Source organism: Chionomys nivalis, chromosome 22, assembly GCF_950005125.1.
Source record: "Chionomys nivalis chromosome 22, mChiNiv1.1, whole genome shotgun sequence".
Lineage (NCBI taxonomy): Eukaryota > Metazoa > Chordata > Mammalia > Rodentia > Cricetidae > Chionomys > Chionomys nivalis.
The window spans coordinates 13,432,108-13,444,265 of record NC_080107.1 but is presented as its reverse complement, the minus strand read 5'-3'; the positions used below and the strand labels follow the sequence as shown (position 1 = coordinate 13,444,265).

Genomic DNA, 12,158 nt, shown 5'->3' with positions numbered 1-12,158 from the left:
TGGCAGGTGCTTGTTTTATAGTCCTTGGACACCGGACCAGGTTTCCAGAATAAAGACGAAGCATGAGACTTCAGATTCCACCACTCATGTCTTAAAGCAACTTCCAAACTCAGTTTCTACGGCTAAAGCTAGCACATTCTATGAAGTACGGCCATGCCTCTGGTTTTGATCCTACTCACCGCAGTAAATGGGGTTTTCATCGCTCATGTCTCTACAGTCATTATCCCCGTCACACAGGAAAGCCCGGGAAACGCAAATATTTGTAGTTGCGCACTTTATGTGTGTAGGCGGGCAAGTACGGGGAGCTTTAAAAAAAAAAAGCAGATATATCACATATCACAGACAATGTTCATGTTACCAGACCAATGGTTCAAAACCAGGTCATGTGAGTCCCAAGCTGGCTCTGGAATGGCAGAGATGATTCTTACAGAAGTAGGATATACTTACGGCAGTTTTTCTCATCTGTGGTGCCATTGTCAAAGCAGTTGTCAACGCCGTTGCAGACACGGCTGAGGGGAATGCACCGCCCATTGCCGCAGGTGAACTCCGTGGTGCTGTTGCAGCTCCTGAACAGGCACCCGGCCTCGTCGCTGTTGTCACCACAGTCGTCGTAGTAATCACAGCGATAGCTGTACGGGACGCATCGCCCATTGCCGCAAGTGAAGGCTGTTGATCGGCACGTGTGAAAGGCTAGGGGAAGGAAAGACATTGAAAGGAGATGTCAATTGATCTAATCCATCTAGTGACTCTACGCATCTGCAGACAGAGGTGACCACACAGGAACACGTCCTGTAGTCCTGTATCATCGGGGTCAAGGTTTGGGCTCTAACAGAAAGCCCATCCACGGAATTTCATGCCAAACAGTTACACGATGGCATCTTAGCTCCTAACAACAGCACTGAGTCCAGCTTACCACAGACGGTTTCCAGCTCGTCACTACCATCACCGCAGTCATTGTCATTATCACATTTCCAATCCGGTGAGATGCAGCGCCCATTGAGGCAGGTGAACTGGGACTGGCTACACCGGGTGCCTGTGTCCGCAATGCAGTGCTTATCACCATTGGCCAGATACCAGCTGCCTTCGTGTGGGCACTGACACTCAGCTCCATTTGGTCCTGGGGCAGGGAGACGCAAAGCATAAGCCTAGGAACCAGTCTCCATCTTTTCCAGAATGGCATTTACAACATCTTAGAAATGAAACACCTTTCAGCTATATTCTGTGTTGTTCTTTAAAAATAACTACTGCCCCCCACACAATGGTTCTCATTTTTGTGAAGACACAATATCAGAATGTACACTTCCTATGAAACTGTCCTCATATTTAAGACAAAATATCAAACTATAAACAATATCTCCTAGAGGGAAATTTTACATTATAGAATTCCTATTGAAGTCAGAAAGTCAAAACCTTCTTCTTACTCTTTCCCTCCTGGCTTTACAGAACCAATTCATGTAGAACAGAACAAAACCCTGTAACAAAACCCTTGGTCCATTTGATAAATAGCCTGCAATTAAGAATTTCCATTTGTTTTCTGCTTAGAACTAGGATCCAAGGGTCAACGTCATTGTTGTTGCTATACCATGTTCCTGCTCAACCCTTTACCTGGTGCACAGATATGGCTGCATCCTCCATTAAATTGGTCACAAGGGTTGCTGCACTGCTGCGGCTGGGTTTTGATAACTCTGGAGATCCCCCTGGGCTGCACGGGCAAAGGAGTGGTCATAGCAATCAGACCTGACCCATCATATTTGTTAGCACGGTAGATCTTCTTGGTGGAGATGTCTGTCCAGTAAACGTGCTGGCCGTAGACAGTCAAACCAAAGGCGAGAAAGGTGGTGCTGACAATAACTTCACGGTTGGTGCCCCTCAGAGTACTGCGCTCTATCTTCTGCCTGGAACAAAGAGAAAGAAAAGCAATTGCTGAGATGGAGAAAGAATCATAATGGCTAGGTGCCTGGCAATTGCTTCAATGACTGTGCAAGTGGGGCAGACATATATGGTGCCTGACTTGTGTTTCTTCCTTGGTGATAAGAAGTCCCATTTGCTTGTCATACTCTGGCATTCATATATTGGTTAGGACAAGCCAGGCTAACATTAGAAGCAGGAGCAGCCTGTGAACAGATTCCTATAATGCATGGGGCCTGGTGTGAAATGATATTATTTCGGAAATTTACTTAGAATGACACAAAACATCCTGCTGTGATTCAAATGAGAGAATGAAGAAAAAATGAGAATATTTCATCACAAGACCAAAATATTCAAGGGAAGAAGTAACTGTAATGAACAAAATCATTTCATCGCTTAGACTCTTCCACGGGGATGGCGGCGCTGTGGTTACTTGGAGACATCGCATAATTACGCTACTAGTGCGCCAGAGAAGAGGGATTGATTTGAAAAGAGGGCCCAAACCAACAGATATGTTATTCAAATCTGATGCCTATAGTCAGAAATGGAGTGATGCCATTATAATTATAGGTACACTTGGTGATGCAGGTAAGATCTCTCAGGAAACTGTCACAAAGCTAGAGCAGGCAGCATCTCTTAACTTTTTCAGATTTTCGTCACATTAAGCAAGTCCCTCTATGTCTGAACCTCCACACGATAAAGAGACACCTACAGGCTAGCATCTGCCCAGTAAAGAAGGTCAGTCTCAAAGTCCAAAGTGAGTCCGTTGGGCCAAACCAGGCTGGTGTTCACAATGGGGACGCGGAAGTTTCCTCCCAATGTGGCTCTCTCGATCTTGGCATTAGTACCCCAGTCAGTCCAATACATGTACCTAGTCAAACAGGAGATAAGATTAATTCACAACAAGGAAGCCTTTAAAGACCTTTCCACATTCTTTCATTGTAAATCTCCATCAATTCAAGAGTACGCCACTCCTTTCCACACATGGATGTCCTGAGTCAGGCCAAGTTAAAAAAAAAAAAAATCAATCACTGAGATCTCTGTTTCTCTGCAAGTTCATAGATATTATTATTTATGCAGTAATTTCTGGTACCCACTCCCCCTCAATCAAACAGATAAATGAAGAAGACCACGTCATACCCTCGGCAAGGATCTAATACGATCGCTCTCGGTTTGGAAACACGGGCTATCACTGCACGCTTAGATCCATCTTCGGCCACAGAATTGATTGTCTGGTTTGTAAAGTCACTGTAATAAATTCTTCTGTTTATCCAGTCAAAGGCAATCCCATCAGAAATACCTATATCTGGACACAGACAAGGAGAGGTACACATATATAACCACATAAAGATGCTAGACTCTCAAAGTCCATTAAAAAATATTCAGTATGCTGACCTCCTTATATCTACTGCCAAGGTGAACTCCACCGGGTGTGCGCTTACCTGAAAGTAGGACCATTGGAGAGCTGGTCCCTGAATACAGGCTGACATAGGAAATCTGGCCACGGACAGAGCTTAGCTTTTGTGTGAAGAAGATTCTATTATTTCTGTGGTCATAGTCCAGAGCAATGGCAGTTCTTCTCACATTTATCTCTTGGAAAGGTGGGCTATGGTCTTCAGGGTCAAAGTGTAAGCTCCTCAAGGAATTGTTCAGGGTATAGATGAGGAAATCTTCTCTTGAGGTGGCACAGCTCTTGCCATCATCTCCTAGAGCACCAAAGGCACACCCACATTTGGGGGTGGACAATTCAGGTAGGGCAAAGCAGAAGTGGGCACAGCCACCATTACTTTGCAAGCAAGGGTTGTTGTCAAGATCTGCTGCTGAGAGGGGCTGGGCACGCTCATCAAAGACGGTCACATCCCGCAGCAGGTTGATGTTGTCTCTTATCACCACAGGTGGATCTGTATTCCCTGGTTCCTTGCTAGCTTGGAAGACTTTTTTCAAATTTCTATCAACCCATATGATATAGTCTCCAAAAACAGTGATGCCATAAGGCGTTGGGTAACGACTGCCATAACGAATCACCTGAGATTCTCCTCCGTCAAGATGGATCCTGGCAACTATATCTAAGGAATCATCAACCCAATAAATATAGCCAGAGCTGTGGTCCATTGCCAAGCCCCGAGGTGTGACGATGCCTTCAGAAACAAGGACAGTTCGATTGGTACAGTCAAGAAAGGCACGCTCAATCTTCGGTTTCTGCCCATAGTCAGCCCAGAAGAGATATCTACTCTTGGGGTCAACAACAATATGCCTAGGCATATCCACTGAGACCTTGAGGAGAACACGGCGGTAGGTGGTATTGATCCGTAGCACTTCTATCAGGGTTTCATATACAAAGGCGTTGGTGAAGTAAAGATTTCCTATGGGAAAAAAAATTTTTTAAAAAAGATGTTGACAAATGGAAAAGCAAGAAGAAAAAAAATTAGGGTGAACCATTTCTGAATAAAATAATGTAAGGTTGAGGTTTGATCAGTAAAAATTTCACTTGTAAACTTATAAAAATGAACATTTATCCTTGAATTAAAGAGAGTACTTTTGGAAATTTAGAGAACATTTTCATTCTCTCAAAAATCTTCAGCTTCCTTCTAACGGAAAGGAGCTCACTATGTAAGTGAGGATGAACTCAGCTCTTGATATTCCTGCCCTCTCTACCAAGAAGTCAGGCATAGGCCACACACCCAGCAAAAAGATAGCTTCTCTCACAAGCATAGTCAACTCTCCATAGTCCAGTGACAACAGCCATTGACCACACCAAATGAAGGAGCTTATTTTGGCACAGTGAAAGTGTACAAAAGCCAAAACTGGACTACATCTGTCCCGTTGGCCACAGTGCTGACACTACTCAGTCCCACCACAAGAAATAGGGATAGGAATTTGGACTTATCTAATTAAGCTGCTATATTTGCTATATGTGCAACTTATAATTGAGCCATATCTACTCATCAAGATCAAGAATATATAATGGTCTCTGTTTGTAATATATTATTTCTCAGAGCACTGTTAAGAATGAGTAGTAATTCAAACATAAGTAAATTAATGTAATACTGAGTTGGGCATATCAATAACTAAGAGAAATACATGTAATGATTGTTGTATACATTATCAAGGAAGCTTTAGACATTATCCCCTCAGCAGCTGCAGCCCTCTAGAAAGCGAGCCCTGCTCCTCACCGGGGCAGCACTGCACAGCTGGCCCTGCTGAGGGGGGAATCCAGCCTTTGAGAACAGGAATTTAGCCCTCCCTGCACCCACCCCTTGCCATCTGCAGGAAGTTGGAGAGCTGGCCTCAGAGGCACGAAAGCAGGAGAGCAAGTCCAGCCCCTCAACAAATGTCACACTGAAGAGAAGGGTCCCACACCTCACTGTGGTAAAACGGTAGAGCCGGCACTGGTGGTGAGTGTGTCGGTGAGTAGGAGAACTGCCACCACCTGCTGCTGCCATGCACCCCCCCCCATTACTACCTGCTAAATTGGGTGAGCTAGCCTGGGCAGTGCTGGAGAGCTCACCGTGGTGGTGACAATGAGGGAAACCTGGCAGGCTGACCAACCCAGGTACCCCCAACATCCATCTCATCTATGAACTGCTAAGTCATGTGAAGGGGCAGGACCTGCAGATGCAGGATCTTCAAGACTCAGGACAACAGCAGAATATTTGGGAGGGGTTCCAATGAGGGCTCAGTATCAGAGGCCTTGAACCCAACCAACTCTTTACAAATGAAGATAAGATACTTTGGTTTGTTTCCTTGTTTGCTTTTGTTTTGGTTTTCTTTTCCTTTCTTTTAGGGGGAAGGTTGCAGGCGCGCAGAGGGCAGAAACAAAAAGGTAGGGATATGAATGGGATCTAGACGTATATGTAAGCCAGGATATGCAGGCAATTATGACAAAAGAGACCATGCATTTGAGGGAGGGGGGTATGTGGGAAAGTTTGCAGGTAGGAGGAGAATACAAAAAATAAACAGAATACAAAAAAATGAATCTGTAACTAAAGCTTCTTGACTTTAAAGTAAGCAAATGCCTTTCCTCTTCTTAATTTTAGATAATTCTAATCTCAATTTAATATTTTCCTGCTCAATTGCATAAAATAGATTCATCCCCAATTAATCTGTCAACTAAAATACCTCATCCTTCATTTAGTCTTAAATGACCTTATACCTGATCTAGAAAAATCCAGTTCTGACACAGAGATGAAAACGGAAGCTGTAGATCACGTACCTGCTACCCAGTCCACGGCAATACCCCGGATTCCATTTGCGCCTATGCCATAGGTAACGATGTTGGTAAAATTAGTCCCATCAGGTTTGATTCTACGGATTCCATTAGAGGATCTCACAGAGCTGCTAAAATCACACCAGTAAATAAAGCCAGAGGCGACATCCACATCCACGTGGAGAACGTTTCGCCCTACAACATTTAAGACAAATCAGCAAACTGAACTAGCACTTTTCAAATCCCGCCCCCACCCGCTGATTAGCATTTGTGCACTATACAAACTAATGTTTTTCATTAAAGCCTTTTAGCATACCCTGCTGCTCACTACTGCTCCGTCTCCTCTACTTCTAAACCTCGTCTACTTTCGTGTATTCTTTTTCTTTATTATTATTATTACATTATTATTGTAAGCTGCACTGACAACTTAGTATTTGTTGGATGAAACCGATGGGGGGGGGGGTATGCATCCCTGAGAAAGACTGTCTCTCCTCTCAGCAAGTCTTCATCTAGGAAGGGGCCTTGTGAGACCACTGTTCACTCGGATGTGCCATCTCCTGCTGCTATTCTTGTCAAGACTGCAGAAATGTTAATGGGTGCAGAACTTTCTTCTGAGGGTGTTTCCTTCTTGTTGTTGGTCTGACTTGGTTTTGCGATGCCAGGGAGCGAGTCCATGACCCTTCATTTTAGCAGTGAGCAAGCAAGTTTCATCACCACCCCTTGGTGTTCTGAAATAGATATCCTGGCAAGAATATTCTCGCGTGTTTCTTATGGTGCTAGAAAACTCTGCTACATACTTTGGCTTGTATCTAAGAGGCACGTTATTGTTTACATATTCACAAATATGATTATTAAGTCAGGCAGGGTAGCACGTGCCTTTAATCCCAGCAATCAGGAGGCATAAACAGGTGGATCTCTGGTCTATATACAGGTAAACAGGAATACATAGTGAGACTTTCTCCCAAATAAATAAAGAAAGAAAAGAAAAATATGATATAATTATTGGGGACTAATACATCACTTCACCAAATATATACTAATAAATTTGTGTACACCTCATTAACAGAGAAGGAAGGAATACAGAACATCCATTCGGTGATACCTCCTGAAAATCCATGCTATACTTTATAGCCCTCTAAGCCTGTGAATCTCATGAACCAGCAAACTCTGGCCCCATTAGATTCTCCACCACAATCCAGAGGACAGGACTTGGCTCAGCTCTGGGCTTGACAGGCCCTCGCCTCCAGAAGATTCTGTTGAGCTGAAGTTTATAAACCACATTGGAGCTGGCAGCAGCTGGAAGCAAGCCTCACCTTGGCCAGCCACTGGCACCATGGCCTCTGCATGGTCCGATAGCTCCAGGCTAAAGCCTCTAATTGCAGACAACTTGGAAACGACAATGAAAGAGTTGTATGGGGAACAGGAGCGATGATCAGGACCGAGCTTAAACCCACTGGCGCAGGCGCAGGAGAACATTCCACCTGGTGTGGGCAGGCAGATCTGCTGGCAAGCATTTGGGTTGTTGCTACAGCCATTGGAAGAGTCAGCAGCACCTAAAAGAATGCAAAAATCAGTCCAGCACACTTAATCAGTCAATGCAGTATTATAAAAGTAAACACATAATAACTAGATTAGCAGATTAATGCCAATACTGAAAGACGGGAATTTGGGGGTTTTTTTTTTTTGTTTTTTTTTTTGTTGTTGTTGGTTTTTTTTTTTTTTTTTGCCTCCTTGCATTTCAATCTATGAGATGAGGATATTTAAAAGACATTCTAATCACACACAATAAAAATAGCATATATGATGCAGAATAGTTGATACTCTTGTGGTTAAAGTGAAAAAGAAACTCAATATTATAAAGCTTATATTATAAGTTTGGTAGTCAGAGGCAGGCAGATTTCTATGAGATACTACTTTCATGGTAAGATAGTATTTTGGTAAAATAAAAGGAATAAAGAAGCTAATTTGTTGGGGGGGGGGAGTACTCTAGTTAAGGCTAAAAATTCTGTCCCAAAATTTGTCCCAACATTGACATTGAGCAGTAAACCAAACAAAAATGACTGCCCTTCACGGAGGTCCTATTACAAAAGGAAACATGCAGGAAGAAACAAAAGTACAGGGGAATAAATAAACGCAGAGGCCAATTCTGGCCTTTGAGATGTCAGATAAGTCACTGACACTTAGCTGTCAAATGTTCCCAGTAATTTCGCTTACGTGTGTATACACCGGGAACTACAATACATGTGGACGGGGTGTGAGTGTAAGGATGTGTCTCCATGACAAGTACTCACTGCGTCGGTGATAAACGCGAAGACCTCTCAAGCTCGGAACATTATCTCTCAGGACTACTTTGTTGCTCCCGGAGGACTTGTCAACTCTTTCAATGACCTCATACTGCTCATCAGAGTAGTAAAGGAAGGGGCCGTGGACCGCAAGACCCCACGGGTGGGCCAGGTGGTGTACCAGGATCATCCGCTCAGTACCGTCCACGTTCCCTCTTTCAATCTGAAGGATCAGAAGTCTTGTTACTTCACTGATTCATACTGAATGATCATGTTCAAGTTCCCATTCTCTTGCATCTTTATGGCCTTTCTATCTATATGGAATTGGTCAAAGACAAGTATGCAGAACAGGCAAACATCTTCATCTTTGAGTGACTCACAGCATGCTTAAGAATACGTAGAAATGTCTGAGCATGCACCATTATGCAGCAGCTGACAGACATTGGCTGTGACATCTCCAGAGACATGTTCCCCAGAACTTCAAGCCAGCCCTACTTGATGGGAGCCAAGCGTGGTGTTATGGTGTGGATAAACAGTTTTCGTTTACAGAGAAAGAATCAAGTAGACAGCTTCTAGGGAGTGTGAGGGAGTAACACTGGCTTAACTTGGGTTCAAAAGCCTGTACCAGCAGCCAAGCAGTGAGGGAGATCTGGGTTATCCACTACCTTACAAACAAGAGAACCCAGAGGTTATATGCCAGAAATGACAGAAATCCTAGAAGCAAGGAATCATTACCCTTCTGGCTGCCAGTGGCTAGAGCAGAGAGGTTGAGCAAGCTCTCAACTGGGCAAGCATCAAAACTGTAGTTTCATAAAGCCAACTCACTCACGGTAGGAATAAAAGTCTGAACATAAGGCAAATTAACTTCTGATGATTATAGAAGGAGAGGTGGAGTATAAAACCAATGGATTCAGGAGTGCAGAACAGGGAGGAGTGCAGTCATTGAGTTCTGTCTAGCCAGTACTGACTGTATGCAGAGATCATAGCACGTGATGAGAACATCCTAATAACATCTATGCACCCAAGCATGCATGGTGCTTACACATATGTTGATAAGTTTTATGTAATTTTTATTGTGTTTGGGTGCCCCCATATGCACAACATCAAGGCTCTTTTTCTACCTTGTGGTCCTCAGGGATTGAACTTGGGTCATTGAGCTTGGCAGCAAGTACCTTTAACAACACTGAGCCATCTCACTGTGAATAAGTATTGGGACAGCAGAGGCTGTATATTGATGAGAGACAGAGTATGTGATCCCAGGATCAATACCAAGAACTGCAGTTGGTGATACAAATAATAACAATAATGTCATCCCAGAAATGAAGCTAGTATCTGTGGAACAGAAAGGGGAAAGAGAGCAAGGACTACTTCATGGCCTCGTGGCTAACACCAGTGTCTGATGTTACTGAAATTACTATTGTCCAGAATATATTCAACATACAATCTGATTCATCAACAATCATTACTGAGGACTTTCTTTGCCAAATTCAGCTACAACGTCTAGCAGCAACAGTCAAGTGTCAATGGAACCTTATAGTACATTTTATTGCAGAGCATAAGGGGCTCCATCTTGAAGTTAAGAACTATCAGAGGAAATTTCACATGTGTACTAACGATGTCTTCAGCTGCTGAGCTGAGATACTTCCTTAGTCTCTGTTGGTGTGTGTGTGTGTGTGTGCGCGCGCGCGCGCATGTGTGTGTGTAGGGGTGTCTACTCTGCAATGAGTCTTTTCAGTGAGAAGCATGACATCACGAATGTGGCACACACTGAAGCAAGGCGAGCATTGTCAAGAGAACATGCAGGAAAACCCTGATCTAGGTTGCCAAGTAACCTGGCACATTTGGAATCACAGTAGTGTGAACAGGGAGTGAAAGGCCGCTCATACCACGCCTCTGCTGGAGACCGCCCAATAGAGCTTCTGCTCCTGGATGTCCAGGGTGACAACCTCCAGGTGACTCAGGTCCCCCGTGAAGAGAATTTTTAAAGCTGTTCCATCCATGTTAGCACTTGCAATCTTGGCAGGAACCCCACTGTTCGTCCCCTGGTCTGACCAATACAGTTTCCTAAAACCACAAAAAGCATGAGGATTTCATGAAACCGGAAATAGAAAGGGGTGATCCCAAGTAGAGGGGCATTTAACTGGTGTCCCATCAGCATCCCTAGAGGTCTATTATCTGATGCTATTTTGAATAATAGTGAAGACAGGATGGTGGAATTTTCCATCTGCTCAACCTTCAAAGTCTTCAGGTCAGAATATATTGCCCAGGCTTGTATCATATTTAGTTCCTAAATTCCTGCAAGTGGAGCACTGAATATGCACTTGAACTTAAAGGAAGAAACACCCTTCTTCATATTCAACATACTCAACATAATTCTGAGTTACTGCTCTTCCTCACTGGGGTTTACATTGTTAAAATGTCACATATCCTACAGTTTAAATGTCAACAGGACATCTCTTCAGATCAGAGCATTGATAAGGATGGTGCAGACACAGGAACATACAGGCCACTTGGTACCACTCACCCACGTGCTGGATCAACAGTTACGCCAACTGGGAAGCCAACGCCAAGAGAGGTGCCATCGTTAGTAATCAGTGTTTTTCCATACCTCGTGTCTCCCTGGAGTGTCACCACCTACAGTCCAAATTCGTGTATTAGAACTGAATTTCTTTTGTGGGAACAAAGATGGATGGGATGCAGAGCTAAAAGCTAAAGTAAACAGAAATGGCTCAAGACGCCATTGTGTTTCCCTCTGACCCCACTAAGTACAACCAGGGCTAGAGAGGTGGCTCAGAGAGGCTTGGGCTATGCTCCTAACATCCACATTTGGCTCACTGGAGTGCCTATAACTCCAGTTCCAGGGGACCCAGCATATTCTTAAGGTCCCTATGAGCACTGCTTCAATGTTCTGCACTGACATATATGGAGGCAAACACTTCCCAGCGATGAATAAGCAGACAAAGATCACTGCCTGTTGCTATACGGAAGGTTTTCTGTAAAATCACTACTGGATGCAAATAGATCACTTATCTGTGTTAGCATTCCCCCCCACACACCTCTCTCCCTTTCTCTCTCATGCACGCACGCAAGCACACACACATACATGCACACTACCTTTTTCCCCTCAATCTATGCCTTGTCTGGCATTTCTAATTACTGCTTGAACTACAGTAATTTTTCTGATTTCAAGTTGCCCTTTTCTAATACAATCTCCTACGTTTTCTGGGTCGAAGAGTCTTCTTGGGTCACATTAAATCCCTTCTATTCTACCTCAAGTTCTCTCATCAGCCACCTGCAGGCTTCATTTATAAGCTGCACCTGTTTTCAAGAAATAGGCACACAGCGACCCCTAGTGGAAAACAGGCTCCTCAACACCACCTCCTGTTTTCAACACGGAATGTTCCCTTCTGGAACAGTATAGATCGTTTATACTGCCTAAAAGAGTTATACAAACCCTTGGATGATTCATCTTCCATGTTGAATACAGAGATAATTTGTACCCCGTTTCATAAGATAACTCAGTACCATGAAGACATTTGTCCAAGATCAAACAGTTCATGAGTTCAGGGTTTTTATCTCTCAGCCTTTTCCATACTTTTTCTAGAAACGAGCATTGGTCATCCTCCAAGGCTCAGTAAAATAACCATTCCTCACCCTACATGGTTGCTTTTGCCACACTGGAGCTTGTGTGCAAGGAAGAAAAATATGCCTTGCTCATCTTTGAATATAAGATAATTTGTAGGAAGCAGATGAAAAGCCTT

The 12,158-nt window shown here is 43.7% G+C and overlaps 1 protein-coding gene across 1 annotated transcript in view; it reads right to left on the bottom strand.

Moving 5' to 3' along the window:
- Lrp2 (LDL receptor related protein 2) overlaps positions 1-12,158 on the bottom strand; it is a 122,469-nt gene that overhangs the window by 35,243 nt on the left and 75,068 nt on the right. Inside the window, exons 34-45 of the mRNA XM_057755331.1 lie at positions 10,922-11,031; positions 10,284-10,461; positions 8,407-8,620; positions 7,429-7,668; positions 6,122-6,310; positions 3,351-4,271; positions 3,049-3,214; positions 2,621-2,779; positions 1,606-1,895; positions 914-1,117; positions 448-690; positions 180-305 (exon numbers count right to left, since the gene is read on the bottom strand). Of these exons, the coding sequence (XP_057611314.1) occupies positions 180-305; positions 448-690; positions 914-1,117; positions 1,606-1,895; positions 2,621-2,779; positions 3,049-3,214; positions 3,351-4,271; positions 6,122-6,310; positions 7,429-7,668; positions 8,407-8,620; positions 10,284-10,461; positions 10,922-11,031 (3,040 nt within the window). The remainder of the gene's footprint in view (positions 1-179; positions 306-447; positions 691-913; positions 1,118-1,605; positions 1,896-2,620; positions 2,780-3,048; positions 3,215-3,350; positions 4,272-6,121; positions 6,311-7,428; positions 7,669-8,406; positions 8,621-10,283; positions 10,462-10,921; positions 11,032-12,158) is intronic.